At 48.5% G+C, this 25429-nt stretch overlaps 1 protein-coding gene across 2 annotated transcripts in view; it reads right to left on the minus strand.

Annotated features, from left to right (window-relative positions):
• Nucleotides 1–22201, minus strand: part of ASAP3 (ArfGAP with SH3 domain, ankyrin repeat and PH domain 3) — a 56199-nt gene extending 33998 nt beyond the window's left edge. For both annotated transcript variants that reach the window (XM_056123065.1, XM_056123064.1), the window contains exon 1: nucleotides 21891–22201. In XM_056123065.1, coding sequence (XP_055979040.1) covers nucleotides 21891–22019 — 129 coding nt within the window. In that variant the 5' untranslated portion in view covers nucleotides 22020–22201. The remainder of the gene's footprint in view (nucleotides 1–21890) is intronic.
• Nucleotides 22202–25429: the final 3228 nt, after the last annotated feature.

Consider the following 25429-nt stretch of genomic DNA (forward strand, 5'->3'; position numbering starts at 1 on the left):
TGGCCCTAGAACCGAAATAATGATAATAATAATAAATAGGAGAAAATTTAACATGGAAAAGCCTTACTCCACTTGGCTCAGAGGGTTTCTGTGGGTTCCTGTGAGAACATAGATGTAGTAGCGTCTGCCAAGGCTGGAGGCATTTGGAAAATGTGAGTCTGATTCCAACTGTGGTTTGTTTTCTGCTTCTGTGTGAGCTCAGCCCTCATGGCCCCTGCCTGAGACTACTGAGGGTGCAAACTCAAAACTCAGCCTCTGGATTCAGGCGGGTGCATCTGATCCCCCGTAGTCAGTGATTTTCCAGGTGGGGTCGCTAAACCAGAAGCTTTTGCATTACCTGAGAGCTGGCTAGAAGTGCACATTCTTTGGCTGAAGCGGAATATCTGGGAGTGGCACCCAGACATTTGTATTTGAGTGAGCCCCCCCTGGAGATTACCAGACGTGCTGAGGTCTGCTGCTTAGTGGTCTAGCTCTGTCCTCAGAGATGCAATAACTCACCATTGTTAAAAGTATGGAACTAGGTACTGGCCCCATAACAGCTGGATTTGAATTCAAGCCCCATTCAGAACTTGTTATGTGGCCTTTCTCTGTCACAGTTCCCCCACTCATGAAATGAAGATGATCATATTTTCTCCTGTATAGGCTTGGGGTTGGGTTTGGGGGTTGGGGGTGGGATTGTGTGAATTCATATAGGAAAATAAACTCATAAAGGAAAAGATCTGAAGCTGGAGCAATAGTACAGCGGGTAGGGCATTTGTCTTGCACGCGGCTGACCTGGGTTCGATTCCCAGCATCCCATATGGTTCCCTGAGCACCGCCAGGAGTGATTCCTGAGTGCAGAGACAGGAGTAACCCCTGAGGATCACTGGGTGTGACCCCCCCACCACCAGAAAAAAGCAAAAGAAAAAAAAGGAATAGAGCTTAGAATACTGTGATTTGATAGCTAATAACATTATCTATTTCAAATTAAACCAAATTTGGTTTAGGAATGTCTGAATTTTCCTTGCACTAATTTTTTACCCCTCCTCCCCCCACTTCCCTACTCTGGCTGCTGCTGGGGTATAGACTAGGCCATGGTGCTACGCTCTGAGCTGCATAGCCTGCACTTGTGCTTGCCAGGGATGGCCCTCCCAGCCGCCACACTCACTAGGGGCTGCCTGCTTTGCCTGCAGGACTTGTGGAAACTACTGCAGCACGGGGAATCCTAGATGGCAATGCTTCTGGGACTATGCTCTGCTCTGTGCATGTGAATGGCACCAGGGATCTAGCTCATGGCCTCGCACTGAAGACAGGAGTTTTGGTTGTTGGTGGTGGTGGTCCATACCTGGAAGTGCTTGTCCTTGCACTAATTAAAGGTGCTTCCCCACCCCACTCCCAGTGAGCCTGCTCAGCATCATATGGAAGCCCCAGGTACGAAGGGAACCAGGACAGCTGCAGGGTACCAGGTGTTCCACCTCCCAAGTATACCTGTTCCATGCCTGAAGATGCCTGCACCCTCCCAGTCACCCATGGAGGTCGACAAACATTTCAAAAGGGAAGCTGCCAGGGGCTGGAGTGACAGCACAACGGGTAGGGCGTTTGCCTTGCACACGGCCGACCCGGGTTCAATTCCCAGCATCCCATATGGTCCCCTGAGCACCGCCAGGAGTAATTTCTGAGTGCAAAGCCAGGAGTAACCCCTGTGCATTGCCAGGTGTGACCAAAAAAGCAAGAAAAAAAAAAGGGAAGCTCCCAGGGTAAGGATAGGGTCAGGTAGGGTCAGGTATGTGCAGGTGACAATGCAGAGCAGCTGCAGAGTCACCTTTAAGCCAGTTACAATGAGATTCAGGGCCAGTGCTCTTTCCAGTCCATTGAGAGACCCCACAATGTTTAGCAAACAAAGCATCTCTGCCTCAGATGAACCTCAAATCCACCACTCTTACCCTATCCACTCAAACTTAGGGAAGGGAAACATGAAACACATAGGGAGGTCTTCCCCCCCAAAAGCAAGGCTGATAGCAATGCCCCCCCCCACACCCTCCGGCTACAAATATACAAGGAAAGTTGTTTTCTTAGGAAAATCATTACTTCTTTCTGGGAAGAAAACAGACTTCCCCAGGTTAGCCCAGGAAAAGGTTCCCAGGATTGAGAGATGGAAGTTAGGGAGTCAAACAGATTTTGGCTCCAACAGAAGTTACAAAGGAAGAATATGCAACCTCTGGGGCCAGGGAGATAGTTCGAGAGCCCAGAGAACATACTTTGCATTCAGGCAATCGCAGCACCATGAGCACCCTGACCAGCAAACCCTAAACACAAAGCCAGGAGTAACCTCGAGCACTGCAGTGTGCCAAAAACACAAAACAAAAAGACTAAACAACCCTGCAAGAATTGTGCTCCTGGTGACTTGGAGCATTCATGGACTAAGCGTTCAAACTGTGGGTTAGTACTGACAGACATTCAGAGTCCGCTCAAAGAGGAGCTCCATAAAAGAACCTAGGCAGGCAAACATGGGTAAAACAGTGTCAGGGCCATGTCTGAACTTGGTAAGCAAACTGACGTCCTCTGGGCACGCCTGCCTGGCCCCAGACAGAGATGGAATTCCTGCTGGTGGCACTGTCCTTTATACCCCCCATCTCAACCCAAATACAGATACAGACAGACAGACAGATAGACACACACACACACACACACACACACACACACACCAATGCTCTGGTTCTCTCTCTGATGTGTGTTCTCTGTAGGCAAAGGACCACAGTTAGCAGCAGAGGGCCTTGCCCAGTTGCCCTGCTTGGGAGGACCTTTTGCATGTTCCCCTCCTGGCTTAGTAATCATCAATAGGTCCCATTCTTCATTCTTGTGATTTCTCAGAGCCAGTGTGGTTACCACAGCAACTCAGACAAGGGGACAGAACTGCTAAACGAAGGCCTTGGGAGCTGCAGATTTAATTCACCATTAAACATTCACTCCTTTGGACTACTAATATGGAAGCTGAACATTACCTTTGTGGTGTTCCCAGACCATTACATCCATAACTAATCAGTCACAGTATTTTCCCCACCAAGCCTGGATTTGTGTCATCATTCATTCCGCTGAGAGAGGTCTCCAAGTAACTTCCACCATTTAAACTGAATTGGACACTAGAGATGGAAGCCATTATTTTGGGGGGTTGAGGGAGGCCCATACCCATTGGTTCTCAGGGCTTACTCCTGGGACTGTGTTCAGGGATCACTTGTCAAGGGCTCTAAGGACCATATGTGCCAGGGATCAAATCTGGGCTGGTTGTGTGCAAGGCAAGTGCCCTACACACTATACTATTGCTCCAGCCCCCCCCCCCCCCCCAATCGTTTTATCTTTGCTTTGGACCATGATGTTATCCCATGACAGATTCAATTAAAGAATATTAGAAAAATCTAATTTTATCTCCGCATTTTACAAACTGCAAAAAGGCTCAGGTGAGGGGGCTAGCATAATAGGAGAGATGGGTAGAGCATTTACCTTGCATGTGGCCAACCCAGGTTGGATCCCCACCATCCCATATGGCCCCCTCAGCAACACTAAGAGTGACTCCTGAGCATAGAGCTAGGAGTAACTCCTAAGCAATGCCAGGTGTGGTCCAGAAACAAAAGAAAAAAAATATAAAAAGGCTCAGATGAGTTTCTTGCTGCAGGTCACACTGGAAATACAAACAAGGGAAAGAACACAAACCACATTTGCACAAGGATTTCCAGTCTTTAAGGCAGTTTCACATCTATCCGTTAAAATCCACGGTAGTCTAATGAGATGTCATTGTTTTGTTCTCCTCTGGATGTTCAAGGAGGCCCTAAAAGGTGAAGAAACTCTCCAGAACTCACACAGCCAGAATATGGAGGAGATGGGCCAGGCCCCCAGAATGACTCTAATTCCCTTGACTCATTCTCTGATTCAGTTTGTGGGCCCAGATCCTGGAAATCCCGAGTTACTACCAGGGTCACTCTTACAGTAAGCACTACTGACCAATCAAAATGTCTCAAAATTAGTATGACCCCTGGAGACCAGAGCAACAGTACAGTAGGAAGGGCCACTGCTTTGCATATGGCTGATGTGGGTTCGATCTCCAGCATCCCATATGGTCCCTCTGAGCGATGCCAGGAGTGATCTCTGAACTCAGAACAGGAATAAGCCCTGAGCAGTGCCAGATGTAGTCCAAAGTAGTCCAAAAACAAACAACAAAAAATTAGAATGACCATATTCCAAATATGTATGCTTCTTTCTGAGCAATAAGACAAGACTCAAGATGCTTTAAAGCAATTTTTTACCCCGGGTGCCTGGGCTACATCCAGCGGTGCTCAGGGCTGACTCCTGTGTTCACTCCTGGTGAGCTAAGAGAGTGGGGTATGGGATACCAGAGAATGAAACTCAGATTGGTCATGGGTGAAATGAGCACCCTACCCTCTGTACCATGACTCTGGCCCCAAATATTCTTGAGTTCCAGGGAGATGCGCAAAGGACTGGAGCCTGAGTTCAATCTCTGCCACGGCATGTCTCCCCTCCAGCATAGTAGGGAACACCCTACAGGCACTGTTCCCGGAAATGCCCCAGCACCACTGGTAATGGCCCCAAATATAAATCAAATAAAAGGCTTTTGTGTGGGTTAGGGGCCACACCTGCCCTGTTCAGGGGGCTACTGCTGAGCCAGGGCTCAGAAAAGTGCTTAGGGGAAACATGAGGTGCCAGAGAATGAACTCGAGACTCCTGCATGCAAGCATTCCTGAATTCAGGGTAGCTTTTGGTCTTTTCCATATTCTTGAATAAACCAATGCTGACAGTAAAGCTACTGTCACGGTCACGGTCCATGGTCCACGGTCACGGTCCTCCCGTTGTTCATCGATTTGCTCAAGCAGGCCCAGTAACGTCTCCATTGTGACACTTGTTACTGTGTTTGGCATATCGAATATGTCACGGGGAGCTTGCCAGGCTTTGCCGTGCGGGCGAGATACTCTCGGTAGCTTGCCGGGCTCTCTGAGAAGGGCGGAGGAATCGAACTCGGGTCGGCCATATTAGTTGCGTGCAAGGCAAACGCCCTACCGCTGTGTTATCACTCCAGTCCCAAAGCTACTGCAGAAAGGCAAAATAAACTTTGACATTAAAATATGGTTGAGGGGCTGGAGCAATAGTACAGCAGATAGGGTGTTTGCCTTGCACATGGCCGACCGAGGTTCGATCCCTGGCATCCCATATGGTCCCCCAAGCACTGCTAGGAATAATTCCCGAGTGCAGAGCCAGGAGTAACCCCCGAGCATTGTCAGGTGTGACCCAGAAAGGCAAAAAAAAAAAAGTGGTTGAGGGGCTGAAGCAATAGTACAGAGGGTAAGGTGTTTGTCTTGCATGTGGCTGATCCAGGTTCAATCCCTGGCATCCCATATGGTCCCCTGAGTACTGCTAGGAGTAATTCCTGAGTGCAGAGTCAGGAGTGACCCCTGAGCATTGCTGGGTGTGACCAAAAATGACAAAAAAAAAGTGGTTGAGGCTGTAGCAATAGTACAGAGGGTAGGGCACTTGCCTTACATGTGACAGACCTGAGTTCAATCCCCAGAACCCCATATGGTTCCCTTGAGCCTACCAGAAGTGATGGATCCCTGAGTGAAGAGCCAGGAGTCAGCCTAAGAACCACCAGGTCTCTCTCAATCTCTCTCTCTCTCTCTCTCAAACACACACAAACTGAAAGTGAGCCAGAGTGAGTATACCAGGTAGGGTGCTTGCTTTGCATGGTGCCAACCCATGTTCAATCCCTAGCACCCCATATGGTTCCCTAAGCCCACCAGGAGTGATCTCTGTGCTAAGACCCAGGAGCTAATTCTGAGCACTGCCAGGTGTGACACAAAAACAAACAAAAAATTTAAGAGTGGTTCAGGATTGGGGAGATAGCTCAAAGAGCTGGAGTGCATCCTTCACCCAAGAATCTGGGAAACCTGATTCAATCTCAGGTACCAAATGGTTCCCTGAGCACCAAGAATCCCAACCCAGAAATAGGCCCTGAACAAAAAGCAGCTCCTTTTATCTTTGATGTCTACAAAGATGATTAAATTACATGTATTGTATGCTAAACATGAAAATTAAAATATAACATTTTAATTAGTAAACCAGGTTATATTTAAAGTATCTAATGAAATGAATGCAAAACAACCCCTGGAGCTTCACAGAAACAGAGAACTTGTTCACTTTGGGGAGTTAACAGTGCAGCGTGAGAAAGTATCAAACAGCTGTGCGGTGTCCTTAACACACCAAGCCCCCCAAACAAAACGAAAACCAACAGAGGGGGAACTATAAAAGACTTAAAAGACACCAGCAAATGTCAGTGCATGGACCTCACTTGAATAATCATTGTTGAAAGCTAAACTGTAAGGAAGTCAGCAAAGGGCTGAGACAACTGGAAAATCTGAAAGTGGAAGAATTGATGGTTGAGAGATTATTATTAATGTTTTGGGAACAATAATGACACTGGAGTTAAAGCAAACCTAAAAAGAAAGTCCCCAGCTGCTTGCAGATACAAACTGAAATATTTAAGGATGAAATGATACACATTTGGAATTTGTTGCAAATGAGAGTCAGGAGTCAGGATGACAGCTCAGGGCTCAGGGACTCAATCCCAGGCACCTAACAGCCTTCCTAAGCACCACAGTGGTCCCCAGCACCACGGGACCCAAGTAGACCAGCATTGCTGGGCCCCAGTATTGAACCACCTTGCCCAAAGGCTGAGGATCACAGGGAGAGGCCCAAGTCCCCTGAGTACAACTTGGCATCTCCCTCTCCACTGCCAAATGAGAACAGGGAAGAAGAGAGGGGTGTGGACAGAAGTGGGCTATGGGCAAATGGGAGCTCACCATTTTGTTCTGTTTCCAGAATATCCTGAATTCTCCTTAGCAAGAAAAAAGTAAGAGCTAGAAGATGAAAATATAAGGTGGCAATATGCTGAGATTCTTGCTAAAGCTGGGTGAGTCTACTTTTGTGTATGTCTGAAAAATTCTACAATACAGTCAATCAAAGGAGACAAGGGATTGTTATATTGAGAAAAGCAGGGAACCGCTCCACCACTGAGTTTCCTGAAACTAGCCCTTGACTCCTTATCTACAGACTGATCCATTCTAGGCACAGCTGTCCAGGCACAACTTCCAACGAAAGGGAGCGTGTGGGAGAGGGCAGGGTTTGGGAAAGGTCAGCCTGAGGGCCTACAGTCCCTGTAGGGGGTTGCAGAAAGGGGTTAAGGCTGACTTGCTGGCTTAAGGCAGTCACCCAGCAACATTACAAAAAGGGCAGAAAGGGCTGTGTAAAAAGAGCATGGGATTGTGATGGAGAAGCAGCTCAAAGGACTGGAGTGTAGTTTTGTATGACGGAGCCCTAGGTTCGATCTTGTCACCACATGGTCCCTTGATCACACCACGAGATGTGATCCCAGAGAGAGAGAGAGAGAGAGAGAGAGAGAGAGAGAGAGAGAGAAAGGAGAGAAGGGGAAGGAAAGGATGGAAGGAGGGAGAGAGGAAGGAAAGGGAAAAGGAAACTGGGAACATCCAAGCATAACCTGGGCTCTGATTTTTCTCACCGCAGACCACAGGGCACTTCTGGGTGGCTAGAGGGAAGGGCAATGGTAGGACAGAGAAGTCTTTGCAAGCATCCCTCCAGGGCAATCCTGACTCAGCTCCACTCCCATATTCACTGTCCACTAGTCCACTCTGGAATCCCAGACCCGTATATCAGCAGAGCAGAGAGGGGGCTTAGGGGACATGCCTGGCACAGGTAGACATGCAGGAGACCCTGCACACAGGAGGAACAAGTTCACACTTCCAGAGTCAGGTCACCCCTTGACCTTCTGTGTGTGTGTGTGTGTGTGTGTGTGTGTGTGTGCGCGCGTGTGCACGCTCAGGTTTAGTTGGGGGTACTGCTCGGCCCTGCCCTCGTGAGGTCTCTCAGAAGACTTACCAGGACTCATTGTAGAAGGCAAAGGAGGCCTTGGCAAGCTGGACACAGACAGAAGCCCGAAGGGGTAGGCCCAGACAAGCATTCATTCCACCTTGAGATGAAGTGACATTTGGCCTGGGGTGGGGGATGGGAGGGCAGACCTACACTACTCCTGGCTCTGCACTCAGGAATCACTCCTGGTAGAACTCAGGGGACCATAAGGGATACTGGGGATCAAACCTGGCTTGGATGTGTGCAAGGCAAACACCCTATCCGTTGTACTACTGCTCTGGCCCTGGGATGAAATGACATTTCATCAGCACCTAAAAAAAGGGAGGTGACTAGGTACAGGACAGCAGGAACGGGAAAGGTGACTCTAAGGAGAGGTGACCCTTTGTAGTCCTGGCTCAGAGCCTCAGCACATTTGGGAAACAGACGGAAGTTTACCAGCATTTCTCAGGAGCAGTAGGCGGAGCAGAGCCTGAAACGAAGCTAGGAAGCCCCACCATTAATGAAGGCTGATCACATGCTCCTGTGTCCCTATCATGACCAGGCTTTTTCTAAGCACCTGACACATTTTGCAGTGTATCCCAGAATCCTTTCAATACTCCCCAGAGGTTTTACAAATTGGGAAACTGAGGCCCAGGGAAGTTATGCAGTTGCTCCAACACTTCTCTCACAACTGGTGAGTGGAAGAACCGAGAATTCAAACCCATGAGCTCCAGAATCCATGCTTTCAACCCTAACCTCCAGGTTGTAGCCCATGAGTAATGGGGTAGCACTAGCACTGTAGCACTGCCCTCCCATTGTTCATCGATTTGCTCAAGCGGGCACCAGTAACATCTCCACTGTGAAACTTGTTATTGTTTTTGGCATATCGAATACTTCACAGGTAGCTTGCCAGGCTCTGCCATGAGGGCAGAATACTCTCGGTAGCTTGCCAGACTCTCCAAGAGGGGCAGAGGAATCGAATCCAGGTCAGGTCGGCCGCATGCAAGGCAAATGCCCTACCTGCTGTGCTAACGTTCCAGTCCGAGTAATGGGGTGCTCCTACAAAATTCTGAACAAGACATGGGTGACATGAGCCAGAGAGAGAGTTCCAAGGGCAGGAAGCATATGTTTTTCATGGAGGTGGCCCACGTTCCATCCCTGCCACCACATGGTAGCCAGTACTACCAAGAGCACTGAGCTGGGAGTAGACTCCAGTTTTGGGTGCCTCATCAGAGATGTGGCACCAAAACAAAGAAACAGAAAAAAGAGATAAACCCCTGTGGTAGAAAGATCAACTGTGGCATGTGGCTGCAGATCATTGCCCACGTGGGAGAAAAGACACATGTGACAGGATAACCAGGGTGCATACCACAGCCTAATCAATGCAGATGACCAAACAAGAGGAGGACTTGGGCCCCAAGTTCCCAGATGAATCAGGTTCCTGTCATGAATCCTGTCACCACCCCACTTCCAGACTGCTCACTGAGGGGCAGGCACCTAATTTTTGTTAGCTTGTTTATTCCCTCAGACAACCCTGTGAAGCACTGACTCTGCTTCCCAGTCTACAGATGAGGAAAGTGAGTCTGGAGCTCAAGATCATGCAAGTAGCTCCAGGAAGAGCCCTTCTGCCTCCAGCGTGCTTCCTATCACACATAGCAAACCATGAGGCTTAGCCCACTTATCTCCAAGAGTTGTAGTGCAGGTTATGTTAGGTCACATTTTTCCTGCTTTTGGATGCAGTGCAGCTTGAAAAGGAAAGCAGGGGGCTGGAGCAATAGCACAGAGGGTAGGGTGTTTGCCTTGCACATGGCCAACCCAAGTTGGTCAGCATCCCATATGGTCCCCTGAGCATCGCCAGGAGTAATTCCTGAGTGCAGAGCCAGGAGTAACCCCTGTGAATCCCTGGGTGTGATCCAAAGAACAAAAAACCAAAAAAAAAAAAAACCCCCAAAAAAAAAAGAAAAGAAAAGGAAAGCAGAAACACTACAAGGGAAGGAGCTTCTGGGAAAACCTACAGGTCAGGAGGGAAGCACTGAATTTCAGGCCCGCTTTTGTGACCAGCCCGTTTCCCTCTGAGCAAGTTCCTTCCTCTTCTGGGCTTCAGTTTCCTCATCAGTACAATTATTTTGGGGGAAGTCCACATAGGGCGATATTCAGGGAGCACTCCCTGCAGTGAACAGGGACCAGGCAGTGCCAGGGATGAAGCTCGGAACTCTCACATGCATATGTACTCCAGCCCTTTAAGCTATCTCCCTGCCCAAAAGAACGTGTGTGTGTGTGTGTGTGTGTGTGTGTGTGTGTGTGTGTATGGGGAGGAAGGGGAAAGGGAGGGGAAATGGTGCCAGAGCCCAAACCCAGGACCTCACACATGCGTGGCAAGTACCCACCACTGAGTTCCAATCTCCAGCCCCCTCCTATTTGCATAACTTAGAGCTGATAGACAGGACCTCCAAATCCCCTTCTAGGTCACGTTCTGGGACTTAGTTAAGGCTAATGGCTAATGGTGACTGCAAGGCTACTCCAACCCCAACCAACAGCAGGAACAAAAGTTCCCAAATGGTTTCCATCTGGATAAGCACCACCCCCAGCCCAAGTTCAGGCTGAGGCTGTGAGAGGAGGTGCCAGAGAACAGGGCTTTTCCCAGGCCCCCTCTGCACCCACCCTGAGGAAGGAGTCCCCAGCCCTGCTTGCCGGCCTGAAGCCCCTGCCAGGTCTGGGAGCCAGAAGCAGAGAGCTTAGCCCCTGAAATGACCCTGTCCGGCTCCTTCAGCCCCCACCCCCATTGGCCCTGCTCCTCCTAGGGAATGAGGGGCTGGGCGGTGACAGGGAAGGCTCCAGCCAGCTCACTTTATTATTTCAGGAGCCTTCTGCCTCTCGTTGTTTTCCTTCCTGCGCTGCTGGAGCCTTGGATGGGCTGTGCACCCCCTTACTGGGGCCCCTACTGGCGTCTCCCAGTCCCGGGAACCTGTCCAGCCTCACCAGCTCAGTCTCAGCAGCTGCCCCTTGCAGGGTGGTAGGAAGCAGGGAGGAAGAAGGGCTGCAGGAAGGGAGCCCCACCCTCAGTGAATGCTGAGGCTTCTGCAAAGCCCAAGTTTCCTGGCTGGGATTTTCCTCAAGAGACTGTTCAGCAGTGATGAGCTAAGAAAGCAAGAACTCTGCTGAAGATTCCCTTCCAAACCCTGGTCCCAGCCCCGAATTCCCCCCAGCCCTGGAGAGAGTCAGGCCTGCCCTCCCAACCAGAGCCCCAGGGTCCCAAGTCTCCCTGGCTCACTCACTAGCTCCCCGGCCTGCAAGAATCCCTCCCTGCCCCCAACATGAGCTTGAGACCGTCACTAATCCCTGAAATAGGGATCTGTCTTTCTGCAATTTCTGTGTCTGCTGCGCTGTTTCCATACAGGCAATGGCCCCTGGTGCCTGGACAGCCCTTCTCCCTTCGCCTTGTAAACACCATATCTTCCTTGACTCAGTTTATAAGGCACTCCCCCACTACTACACTAGAACTGACACTACAGATCTCACACACTCACATTCACACACACTCACACACACATATACACACAACTCATATACACACATACACACATACTCATATACACATTCACACATAATCATACACATATATACACACTCATATATTCATACTCACACATAATCTCACACACATACTCGCATATAATCACATGCATACACACACTCATTCTTATATATACACAAAAATATCACATACACATACACACACTCACACTCAACACACACATTCCTCCAGAGCCACCCTTGGCTTTAATGCTACCATGTGCCACTACAGGCTTTGATCAGACCCTTTTATCATGGACCTTATTTACTATACATTTCCCTATAGGGCTGAAAACTCAAAACTGGTATGGACGGGCTCATCTGCCTTTGTATCTATGGTACTAAATAGAGGGCCTGGCACATTGGTAAAACTATGCATCTGCGGGGTAAATGAATGGCTAAATGAACAATTTAGATATTGATAAGACACCATTTTTGTTTTTGTAGCAGCAGAGGTCAAGAACTCCAGTTTTTGTTTTTGTTTTTAGCCACATCTGGCAGTGCTCAGGGGTTACTCCCAGTTCTGTACTCAGAGGTTATTCCCAGTGGTGTTCAGAGAACATGTGATGCTGAGGAATCAAACTGGCGCCAGCCAGTGTGCAAGGCAAGTACCTTAACCCTGTACTATCTCTCCAACCCAAGAATGCTGGTTGTAACATCACATTGTTCCTTGATCCAAACTGTGGTTTCAAAAATATTAGCTACTGGGGCTGGAGTGATAGCACAATGGGCAGGATGCTTGCCTTATACATGGTGCACCCAGATTTGATTCCCAGTCCCCCATATGGTCTCCCAAGCACACCAGGAGTGGTCACCAAGAACAGAGCCAGGATTAAATCCTGACCATTGCTGGTCGTGGTCCCAAAACAGAATAAACAAACAAATAAAACTATTAGTTGTGGGGGTCAGAGAACTAGTACAGCAAGTAGAGTGCTTGTCTGGCATGTGGCCAACCTGGGTTCGATTCCCAGCACTGCACATGGTCCCCAGACCCCTGCGAGTAGTGATCCCTGAGCACAGAACCAGGAGTAGGCCTGGAGCATTGCTGGCCTAAAAACAAAAAAGTCAAACAAAACGCCCAAGCTATGTGAATTGAAGCATAAGGGACTTAGTTTCTCTGAGCTGTTTCCCCAAATGGAATAAAAATGGCATCTGTCTGATAGGACACTAGGCGATCCGGCATTTAAGTACCTCACCCAGTGCTCAGCAGACAGGGAGGACAGCATAGCAGCTCCCTGCCCACTGTGCATGGTGCCTCAGGGAATCACCTGGAGTGCAGAAAGATAACAAGGGCAGGGCCCCACCTTTAAATCAGGGCGCCTGTGGTTAAAAAGGGCCTCACCAGGCATCATTGGTGGACTAGAGGTGAAATGCTCCCACATGCCTTGAACTACCCAAGTCCAAATCCTGGCCTTGACACTCATGGTTATAGTAGAGTGGCAAGATTTAGCAAAACAAACTATATACCTAATAATGGTTAGGTTTGAATTCCAGGTCATCACTGAGTGGTATTTTAATAATCTCAGTAGATCAGTTGCACAGGCCTCCTCTATGTTACCTGACAACCCTGCTGGCCAAGCTATGTCACCTCTTCATGCTTTCGTTACCTTATGGGGGTTACAGCAATAAATATATGGGAAATGCTGACAACACTGCCAGCGACTGTGTCTGATCCCTATTTCTAATGTAAGCCAGACAACATGGAAGAAAGCTGAAAACCTGATGTGATTGAAAGAGGTTATGAAAGTCCACGTGCTAGGGTTCTGTAGGGTTCTGCTAATATAAAATATCCAGAATAGGCAATTCCATAAACAGAAAGCTGCCAGGGGCTGGAACAAAAGAGAATGAGAAATGACTCTGGGTGAGCACTGTTTTTTGGGTTTTTCTTTTTCGGCTGTTTGGGTCACATCTGGCGATGCTCAGGGGTTACTCCTGGCTCTGCATTCAGGAATTACTCCTGGTGGTGCTCAGGGGACCATATGGGATGCCAGGGATCTAACCTAAGTTGGCCCCATGCAAGGCAAACGCCCTACCTGCTGCACTATCACTCCAGTCCAAGCCCTGTTATTTTTTAAAGAAAGTGGTGATAGGCAGAAGGCAGTTTTGAGGGGGAAATCCTTTTTTTTTTTTAGAAGGGGGCTCATTCCCAAACACCTGTAAGACACATGAGATTTGTCTTTTTGCTTTGGTGTCCAGACTACAGAATCTTAGCACTCATCTCTTGGGTCATGATCTCATCCTTGCCACAATTCTCAACCCCTCTTCTCGGTGTGGCTCTTGATCTTCTGAACTAGCCTACATGCAGTGCTTGTGTTTTCAGTAGAGGGAATCAAAAAATTATTCTTATATGCTCACCTATATACAAAATGCTTTAAATAAAATCACCTCAAACAACCCCTTAAGGAAGTCATGACCCCAACTTATAGATGGGGAAACTGAGATTCAGAAAGGTCTTGTTATTTGCCCAAGGTCACACTGTCAATGGAAACTCAATCCAGGTCTGTCTGACTTAAGGGACTGGGCCCTGCACAGACCTCAGTCATGCACCCATATGCTGTGGGTTGCCAGGCATCCTTCCATGAGAACAAATCCTCAGATGGGGACCTTGTCTTGTCATCTCACGCCCTCAGAAACTTCCCACCTTTGTACACAGTAAGTGTCCCATAGAGAGATAAAGAGACTGTAACTTATTGCTAATATGAAGTGTGCATGCAGTGGCTTAACCCCAAAGCTTTCAACCTGATTGCTTGTCACCCTGAGAACTTCATTTATTGAGATTTTTTTCAGAGCAAAGGTCCCTGATTACCCACTAGGAGTGGTCCTGAGAACAGAGCCAGGAGTAAACCCTGAGCACCTCATGTGTGGCACGCACACACACACACACACACACACACACACACACACACACACACACACAGAATCTCCCCTTGGGGAAACGCTCTCCACCCCAAGCCTCAGCCCTGGGAGATTTTGACTCAGTGGCTCAGGTAGAGCCTGTGGCACCTCAAATTCTTAAAAGCTCAATGAAAGTCAATGAGTTTTAGTTAGAGACCTTTTGGCAGCTGTTCCTATCTGGACTGCCATGCCCTCCACAGCATCTTCAGTGACCCAGAAGAAACTCAGTCACAATGGTCCCAGGACAAAGGGAGCCCAGAGCACAGCCTCAGAGTCTGGAGTACTCATAATGCACCTGTGGGCCTCCCTGCCTCATATACTCTGGGCCCAAGCACTAGACAGACCCCTGGCAGGGCCCTTAATGCCAACCAGATATTCATACCATCCAATTACCATCAGGAAAAAGCCCATCTGCTCTAACCTAGAGTTTCAGTTTCTCGTTCCAGTTTCTGTCACCTCAATGGCGAGAAATGGAACATCAGTTAAGGTGGTGAGCACTGAAGACTGAAATTTGGGAGGTAGATTTTTCAGGACTGAGTTTGAAGCTGACCACCCCAGAGAGGCTCTGACCTCTTACAGACAAGGTCATGTACGAAAAGAGAGGCTGGAAAATCCTTTTTAGTTTGTTTTTGTTTGGGGGCCACACCAGGTAGTACTCAAGGGCTACTCCTGATCTAGCACTCAGGAGAAACTCCTGGTAGTATTCAGGGATCATATGGGGATAGTGGGAATCAAGTCCAGGTGCAAGGCAAACATCCTAGCCATTCCAGCCCTAGAATATACTCTTGGTGCAGGTCCTTCACCATCATCCCAATTCTGGGGTCTTTCTCAGAACTTCTCATTTGCTCCCTCCTCTGATTCCTAAGGCAGCTTCAGAAGGAAAAATAGCACGAAGCTTTTTCTGAAGGCTGTCCGTGCCTGATGTGTTGCCAAGGCCAGAGGGTCAGGGTGTCTCACTTTCTTATTTTTCCTCTGGACATCTTGGTGGTTCCTGACAGAGCTAAGCAGTGCCCTCTTCAAACATTCCTCTCCTACCTTCCAAGGCACCACAGTGCCTTGTCTTCCCTTTTTCCTCACTGGCAACTCCATCTCATTCTCTTTTATGAACTCCTCTTCCCATCCCATCTCTCTATCCTGAGCTCCGTTCATTCCTCTCCCTTGCACTCTTGTCCATTCCCACAACTTTTAAACTCCAGTGAATTCAATATATGCATAGGTGGTTTGCAGACTGTCTACATAGGCGTCTTCTGGGGGGAAAGCTAAAATGCAAGTTCCCAGGACAGCAAGAACACAGGAGGTCAGACACTTGCCCTGACCTCAGCTGACCCTGGTTTGATCCCTGCATATGGTCCCCTGAGCAGCGCCAGAGGGTCACTCCTGAGCACAGAGCCAGAATATTCACCAGGGCACTGCTGGGTGTGAACCAACACCTCCCCAAATAAATTAAGTTAAATACAGATTCTCAGCTACTCTTCTGACAAACCTGCTCCCAAGGACAATCGCCATTTTAGTCAGTCTGGCATCTGACTTCCCTTTTACATTAGAGAAATCAGCTGCTGCATGAGTCCTGGGAGAACTCGCCTCCCTCCAGTGAAAGCTAACAAGACCAAATTCTTTTTTTTTTTTCCCAGCCTCTTGCAGCTAGGGTCCAGGAGATGAGCAAGGTTAGGTCAAAAGACTGAATCAGGAGCAGGGAAAGTAGAAGGTCTGCTAGTGACAATAGCCGTGACGATGGCCCAGTTCACAGGGATGGCAGAAGTACAGACTGTGACATTTAGCTTGTGGCAACAGTATCCTCATCAAACTGGTGCAGGACAGTGACTCTGACTGAGATACTGACTGCCTTTTGCCCTAGTTTTCCGGCTTCCCACAAATACTGTCAAGCGCTGAATATTCCCTTTCAGTTAACTCCTTTTCTGTTAAATCAACTCACCGTGGTTTCTACTACTGCAAGAAGCCTAAGACACAGCCACTGAGTCAGACTCTGGGAAGGATGCCAGGTGATGCTGACACAGATGAAAGAATGAAACCTGCTATCTCCAATGCTGACAGCTCTCACACGTGTATCTCCAGTATCTGTCTTCGAACTCGACTCACACATCCACAGCTCCACTTGGATGCCTCAAAGACCTATGTACAAGTAGAATTCCTGACTTTCCTTTAAACCTATTCTCCCAGATATCCCCTCCCCCAGGAAGGGGAAATGGTACCTTTCTAATAGTATTTGGAAACCATTTTAGGGAAGGGGGACCACACCCAGAAGTACTCAGACCTTATTCCTGGCTCAGCACTCAGGGAACACTCCTGGCAGGTTCAGGGAATCAGGGATGAACCTGGGTCAATTGCATGCAAGGCCCTATCCTCTGTACTCCTCTCCAGCCCCATCCTTCTTGACCATTCCCTACATGTCCTCCATGATCAACCCATGGTATTCCTAGTTGCACAATCTGCCCTGCTTCTCACGTGTACCCACTTTTCTTTTGCATCAATCCCAGTCACAAAATCATCATCTTGGGACGGAACGATAGTACAGCAGGCAGGGTATTTGCCTTGCATGCGGCTGACCCGGGTTTGATCCCAGCAACCCATACGGTCGCCTGAGCTCTGCCAGTAGTCATTCCTGAGTGCAGAGCCAGGATCAGCTCCTAAGCATTGCCAGGTGTGGCCCATAAAGAAAAAAAAAATCATCATCTTTCCGATGAAGTACTGTAAAGGCCTCTTTGGGTCCTCTCCTTACCCCTCCAATCTAGTCCCCAGAGAGCAGTTGGAATGATCTTTTAAAACAGAAACTGTATCATGTGGCTTATCTGAAAAAGAAACAAAAACATAAGCTCACTACCACGGCCTTCAAGCTTGACTATGACCTAGCCTTTGCCTACCTGGCTACACTCATTGGCGTTGCTCTTTTACTGTCTTGGAACTGTCTTTACTTAAGCTGTCCCCTTCCCCTGGAGCACCCCAACACCATTATTCACTATTAATGCTCCTTTCAAAGTTTACAAATGAACTTATGATCCCTGATAAAGAAATATACATGTGGAAGTTGGAGGTTTTCAAAGGGTAAGAGAACCGAGGAGGAGGAGTGATCACTGAGAAGGGAACACTGGACGGGTCAGCCAGGGGGGAAGTCGAGAGCCTGGTTTGAGATATACTGAGATGTCACAGCCAAACGAGTGGCTAGACATGAGGATCGGGGCTGTAGGCACAACTGTGTGAGTCACCAAAAGAGGGGAGAAATATGAGGCCATGGGTGTGGATGACCTTGTTCAGGGGGAGGTATGGATGTGAAGACGTAAGGATGCAGGACCAAATCTCTGAGAAGGCCTTGACCAGGGGCACAAGGGTCATGCCACTTATCACAATGTATAATTACTAACCTGCTTGTTTACCTGTCTCTGTCTTCCTCATGACTGTAAACTCTGGGGAAGGGTATCTCTTTTATTCAGTCATATATCTATGTACAGGGTCTGGCCTGGAGCAGTCCCCAGACTAATCTATTGCCTGTGTGTGGCTATCTGCAGGTCTGACCTTGTGTGCACTTCCCAGCCAACAGCCCAAATACCTAATTGGCATTCATTCCCAAGTGGAGCTGTATTCCTTTAGCTCTCCAATCCATTGTTTAAGTTCCCCAGACACCTCAGCGTTTCAACTGGGGTTCATGTGCACCTGGATAACCAGGGAGGCTCAAAATAGGGTGAGCACATAACCTCTCCCTGGAACAAGCTACCGAATCAGCTACTGTGCTCCAATGACGTGGAATAGCCATGGACATATGCAGGGTCAGTAGTGAGGGGTTTTCTAGGCCCTTCCCCTCCCACAGAGCAGGTTTCTGTGGCCATGTTTACCCTGCCTGGGTCTCTCCCTCCATAACCTCTGCTGATGAAAACAGGGGTGGAGACCCGCCTTCTGGAATGAGGCCAGGAGCTGGGCTGGTCCATCCACCTCCTTGCCAGCAACTTGGAAGTGGGACACAAGACAGGCTTGGTTACCTTTAGATGCTGGACCAGCAAGGTCATGTGACTGTGGGGGCTGAAGCTGGGCTCTGGGGCCTATGTGATGATGGCGAGTAAAAGCACAGATCAAACGTTCAGAAAGAGAGGCAAGAGAAGGCAAGAGGGAGTGAGGCAGCTGCCTTTGTTCCTGATCACTTCCAGCTTCTAGCGATGTCCTGCTGAGGCCTTTACTCAAAACTCTGCAGTCCCATGAGGCACTTCTAATGCTTAAAAACAAACTTCCCTTCAAGGTAAACAAGCTTGAGAGGGTCTATGCTTCTTGCAAACAATCTCTAAGGTTGCACAATTGTTTTAAACTACTTTTTGTAAAGCAAAATATTACGATTTATAAAACAAACATAGACCCACAATGAATCAGAATGTAAAATTTATGAGAATATAAAGAATTGGGAATGGATCCTTTCTAAAACAAGAATCAAAAAACAAAGACACAAAGGAAAAGATAAATTTGACTCCAGTAAAACATTAAGGGGTCGCAGATGTGGCTCAAGTGGTAGAGTACATTTGTGCTTGGCATCTGTGAAGCCCTGGGTCACAGCCCTGGCACTACATGGCCTCCAGAGCTTCTTGGGAATGACTCAAGGCCCTTCCACCTCAGCCTTGCTTTAAAAAAAATGGTTAATTAAATTAAATATTAATCTATGCATTATGAGACAGGCATGTAGCTCAGCAATGAAGTGTTTGCCTTGCACGTATGAGGCTCTGATTTTGATCGCCAGCACAGCAGAGAACAACAAAAAAAGTTTAAAAGTGAACTATTGCAATATGACACCAACTTAGATAAATATTCCCCCTAACCACCACTCCTTCATAGATAATATATTTTCTTTATGGACACAGCTTGGGAGGCATACATATTTCTATAGCAATTACCTCTGAGGAGAACATAGGACTTATGAGATGTGGTCTGATCTGACTTTCATCTTTTCTGATATGTCTTTCAAATTTCTAATTAACATTATGTTCTGGTTGGGAATGTCGCTTAGTGGTAGCCTTAGAATTCATCTCCAGCACTGGAAGAAGGGGGAAAAATTTATATATAATATATATAAAGTCTTTTGTGCAATTAAAACTTCATTACATATATATAAAAACACAAGTCTTTGAAGATCACATATTTGTGGTGACCTGCTTTAGCCAAGAGAAGCACAATATAGCATGAACTCTCAACAAAGGTTAGGATGGCTAAATTGGTTCCTGAACCAATTTACACCAGTCTCCAAAATGATTCATTAGTCTTCTCACTAGATGGAGTGTTTCCCTCAATCAAGAGGACCAGAACAGGAAGAAGACTGATTAACAAAATGATTGTAAGTCTTAATACTCCTTGACATTTTATGCATTTCACAATTAAAACAAAAAATTGTGAAGGGGGGAGGATGCCAGCATCAAACTACATGTAAATATAAACAGATGCAAAATCAAACAGGAAACAACATGAAAGTCCAAGACAAAGGTCAGATTCTAGCTTTTGGGACACTAAAATAAATGCCAAAGAGAAAAACTGTGTTTGGGTGCCATATGCCTTCCTGCTGTAAACAATTGAACAATTGCACGCATCAAACCAAAGTTCTGGAAGCAAAAGAGGGCAAGTTTTGTCTGGCTTGAAATGGGACAAAGTTGAGCCCTACCCAGAGTCTCCTACTCCAGATCCACTACAAGGGCTGCCTCTGTACCCCACTCCACCTGCACCCTTCCCACAAACACCAGTACTGACACACATCACACCCAGCAAGATGAGAAATGCACATCTCTGCCCCCAGAGAAGAGTTCAGAGAAGGGTTCAGAGTCCAGGCCTTTCTGCTTTTGCTCTGATTTCACATGTGATGGACAAACCAGAGAGTCGGGTGAATTGTGAAAGCCTTAAGGATATTGACCACTGAACAACGCTTCTGGGTCTCACCCACAATAAGCTCCCCTCAGGATGAGGCTCTGTGGCCTCACTGTAAAACATCCATATTTAGTGATGGCGAACCCTAAGCCAGGGCTTCTTAAACTTTGTCCTCTTGTGACCCCATTTTACATAACCCTAAGGATATAAAACAATATGTAAATCATCAAATATTTGTTGATAATAAATCATACGTTTATTTTTAAACAAAAAATTTCACAACCTCACTTTCAGTTTTGTAAACCCCCACCCCCCCACTCCACCCCATAGGATTGTGATTTAAGAAGCTAGGCAACAAGCATTGATTCTGCCCAAGGAAAAAAGCCAAAGGTTGCTCTGGCTTCCACTTAATTTAATTAAAACATGTATGCCAAAAGTAGGCAAATGCACTCTGTTAAGAGAGTTGAGGATAAAAGAGACCCAGTCTCTGCCTAAAGATATCACCAATTAATCTGATTACCACTTATCAAGATACAGGCTTTATACACATTGCCTCTCCTAACACCATAAGTAGTTATCCTCATTTTATAGATGCCAAAATTGGGACTGAAATCAGATCAGGACTTCCAATCTCAAAAAGCTGGCCAATTTTAGAGTCAGAATTTGAACGCAGGGGAGTGTCCACCAAAGTCTATGGTCTTTCCAGTGACCTCTGTCATCCCTTAAAAAGGATGCACATAGATCTGAGAGAGTGGTCAGCCAAGCCAGAGTGAGGAAGAGGGGACGTTACCAGAGGCTTAAGAACTGTGTATTACAAAACTACTGAGCGTTGATCTGACACACAGTAGGTTCTCAGTACTTTTACAAAAGATGAAGGGGGAGCCACTCCTCCCCTCCAAAAGGCCACCTCAAGGGATTCAGGGAATTCTCTGCAAGGAAGCTGCATAAACACATCCCTGAGTCCAAAGCCTCAGGGTGTCTGCTCTCAAATACACCCAGCAGTGGCAGGGGGGAAAGTGCTGTGGGTCTGGAAAAGAGGAATGAACTCCCAAGAGCTGGGGAATGGGTGGGGCAGTCTGAAAGAACGAAAGAAAAGGCCTTGGAGCTTTGCTGGGAAAGACAAAGAGGAGAGGGGAGGAGAGCAGTGAGTACAAACTTGCCCTGGCCAAGGTGAACCTGGCTCCTGGCACCTTCCCGCTCGCGTTCATTCCACAAACACGGCCAGATCTCACGAGCAGCAGCCAAGGGAAGGGGTCTCCCTGCAGTCTGGGCAAAGAAAGTTCAGGACTGAGGCGGAGAGGACCTCGGAGGAGAATCATTTGGGGGACAAAGTTGTAAATTTCCGAGCGCGAAAGCCCAAGCAGACGCAGTAGGTCTCTGAGCTTACACCTGGACTGCACGGGTCACCAAGAGCATGGGTGAGTGGGTGAAGGAGTGGGGACTGCTCCCGACCTGTGAAATCTGCCACCGCAGTGACCACGAGTCCCTCTCCCCGCCCTCCCGACCGCGACGCGAGGGACGCAGAAGTCTGAGATGCAGTCGGTTATCACCGATCCAGGGGAGAGGCACATTCCTGTGGAGGCGGTAAGGACCTTGGCAGTTCGGGTCAGGCTGGGAAGGTCAGAGAGAAGCCCCGACCCGACCCCCGACTCCTCCCGCCTCGACGCCCTCACCTCCTCCCGCGCCAGCGCCGCCCCCCGACACCGGGGCATCTTGGCGGCGAAGGCGGCGGCCCCGGCCGGGGAGCTGAGGTCCTCGGTGGTGACGGCCAGGAACTCGGCGACGCTGAGCTGCTCGGGCATGGCGGGCGCGGGGCGAGGGCGCCGGAGCTGCGGGAGCTGGGCGAGGGGCGCTCGGCAGCACCGCGCTGGGCAAGTCTCTGCCTCCCGGCGCACCGTCCCGACCTCCGCAGCCCCGCCCCTCCGCGCCGCCCCGCCCCCGACTGTCCTCGCCCGTCACAGCGGCGTCCGCTCGCCGCCTCAGAGCCCACAGCTTCCCGGTCCCAACAGCTCCTCCGCCCCGCCCCCAGGCCTCCAGCCCGGGAGAGCCCAGCCCCTGTCTCGATGCCCCGCCCCCTGCCTCTGGGCCCCGCCCCCAGGTCTCCCGGCCCCTTGAGAGTTCAGCCCCTGCCTCGATGCCCCGCCCCCTGCCTCTGGGCCCCGCCCCCAGGTCGCCCGGCCCCTTGAGAGCTCAGCCCCCCCTGTCTCGATGCCCCGCCCCCTGCCTCTGGGCCCCGCCCCCAGGTCGCCCGGCCCCTGAGAGCCCAGCCCCTTTCTCGATGCCCCGCCTTCTGTCTTTAGGCCCCGCCCCAGGTCCCCCGGCCACTGAGAGCCCAGCCCCTGTCCCGAAGCCCCGCCTTTTACTCCTAATCCCCGCCCCCGGGCCCTGCGGCCTACAAGTCCCGCCCTTTGCTACCCCGCCTCCCACTCGGCACTGGCCTTCCAGTCTCAGCTGCTTCGACCCCGCTCCCAGGGCTCTCAAGTCTGGCTCCCTCCCACTGCCTGAGTGCCCCATCCCAGTCCCCTCCTGAGGGGGTGTGCCCCTTTCTCTTCTACCCAGAGCCGTTTCCATTTGACTCTCTCAGTTGGTGTCTCTCCACGCAGGCTTGCCAGTCTGTGCCAAGTTTAGCCCAAATGCCCCATCTCTCGCTCGCTCCCCACCCCGCCCTCAGCCTCTACTGACTGGCTTGGGCGCTAACCCGATCCTTGCCCCTATCCTCCGCCCCTTGCACCACCAACGGACATAGTCTTCCGTGATTTGGGGAAAATTGCATCCATTTTGTTGTTCCTTCCGTACCTGGAGGTACTGGTGCCTATTCCCGACTGGTGCATGAGCCCAATCGCTCGCTTGCAGAGATGGGGAAATCACGCTGTGCCAGTTTAATTTGGGGGCTCACGAATGCAAAGGTTGCGTTCCCGCCTGTGGAGCCATCACGTAGGCACTACACATCTTGAAACTTCGGTTTCTTTATCTGCAAAATGGGAAGTCAGAAGTCCACTTGGATGTGATGTTTCAGGGGAAAAAAAACAGGGCTGGAGAGACGGTACTCCAGGTAGGGGGCTTGTCTAGCACATAGCTGACCATGGTTCAATCCCCAGCACTCCATATGATCCCTAGACCACTTCCAGGAGTGATCACGGAGCACAGAACCCTGAGTAAGCCCTGAGCTTCAATGGGTGTGATCCAAAAACAAAACAAAATTAAAAAAATCAATAACCTTTCCTGCTACAACCACCACTGTTCTGAAGAAGGTCATTCTCCCCACCCACTTATCTTTCCCTCTTGGAAACCTACTATCCTCGTGGGTAGATGTGGGATGGGGTTCCCCTATAGAAATTCACTCCAGCTTACTTAGGGAGGTTATCTGGAAAAAGTTCATTTCCAGTTAAAAAAATTTTTTTAAATAGTGTAGCACCATGATAAAGCACATTGACTCTGGAGTTAAACCAAAATTCTAATTCTAATGTATTGCTATTGACCTGCTATGTGCAGCTAGTAAATTGTTTCTCTAAGCCTGAAATTTCTCCTTTTAAGAAGAGATAATGGTACTTTACCCATAGAATGATTGACCAGATCATATAGTTTTCATAGAAAAAAACTGCAAAGTTTTACACTAAAATATTTCTAGCAGAGAATATTATAAGTAATATTTTCCTTTTTCTGTGTACTCTAACTCTTTGTAATCAACATATACTACTTATGTAATAAAATCAAACACTGGAAAATGTGTACAATCCAGTGGAGTTTCAGGATGAATATGCTGTGAGATATAACCCTGGTTCGTCCCTCATTCACACTTGAGTCCACTCCAGGGGCTGGGTAGATAGTACATCACTAAGGAGTTTGTTTTACACGTAGCTGACCTAGATTCCATCCCTGGAATTACTTATGGTCCCCCAAAGCACTGCCAGGAGTGATCCCTGATTACAGAACCAGAAGTAGGCCCTGAATATAGTAGGTGTGAACAAAACAAACAAACACTATCCTCCCATCATTCACTGATTTGCTCGAGCAGGCCCAGTAACGTCTCCATTTTTTTGAGACTTGTTGTTACTGTGTTTGGCACATTGAATACGCCACAGGTAGCTTGCCAGGCTTTGCCATGTGGGCGAGATACTCTGGGTAGCTTGCCGGGCTCTCCGAGAGGGGCGGAGGAATTGAACCTGGCTCGGCCAGGCTGGTTGCGCGCAAGGCAAACACTCTACCGCTGTGCTATGGCTCCAGCCCGTGAACAAAAAAAATAAATAAATAAAAACAAAACAACAAAGCACAGTTCAATCTCTTTTCAGCTCAGACTAGTCCCAAAAGTTATTCCAAGGTCAACTAGGATTTTTCTCTAAAGTGCAACAGGGGATGTATTTGCCTTTGAAGTTTCTGGCAAGGCTAAGTACATTTTCCCTTGAATTCTGGTATGACTGTTTTCCTTGGTGGACTCTCCTACTGCTCCTGCTCAGGATTCTTGGGGAGACATCTTTCCTCTTCAATGTCAGGTAATTTGGGAGCTCTCTGCTAGAGATCCTGCTCTTTTCATTGTATCCAACTTCCTGGACACTTGTACCCAACCCCATCAGCTTCTTTATCACTATTAATGTTGGTAGCTCCTACAGTTGTTTCCTCCTGCTGCTGTGACAAATCACAGCAACCTTGGTGGCTTAAAAATGAAACATTAAAAAAATTAAAAATTAAGAAACACACACAAAATAAAACACGTTAGGGTCAATAGTACAGTGGTTAGGCACTTGCCTTGCATGCAGTTAACCTGCGTTTGAGGAGTGATGCCTGAGTGTAGAGCCAGGAGTAAGTTGTGAGCACTGCCAGATGTGTCCCCACCACCACCACGAAAGAAAGAAAGAAAGAAAGAAAGAAAGAAAGAAAGAAAGAAAGAAAGAAAGGAAGAAAGAAAGAAAAAAGAAAGAAAGAAAACCAACACCCAAAAGAACAAAAGCAACCAGTGCTGACGCGGATGTGGCGAGAAAGGGACCCTCCTTCACTGCTGGTGGGAATGCCGACTGGTTCAGCCCTTTTGGAAAACAGTATGGACGATTCTTAAAAAACTAGAAATTGAGCTCCCATTTGACCCAGCAATACCACTCCTGGGAATATACCCCGGAGAGGCAAAAAAGTATAGTCGAAGCGACATCTGCAGTTGTCTGGTCATTGCAGCACTGTTTACAATAGCCAGAATCTGGAAAAAACCTGAGTGCCTGAGAAC

Source organism: Sorex fumeus, unplaced genomic scaffold, assembly GCF_029834395.1.
Source record: "Sorex fumeus unplaced genomic scaffold, SorFum_2.1 ptg000047l, whole genome shotgun sequence".
Taxonomy (NCBI): Eukaryota; Metazoa; Chordata; class Mammalia; order Eulipotyphla; family Soricidae; genus Sorex; species Sorex fumeus.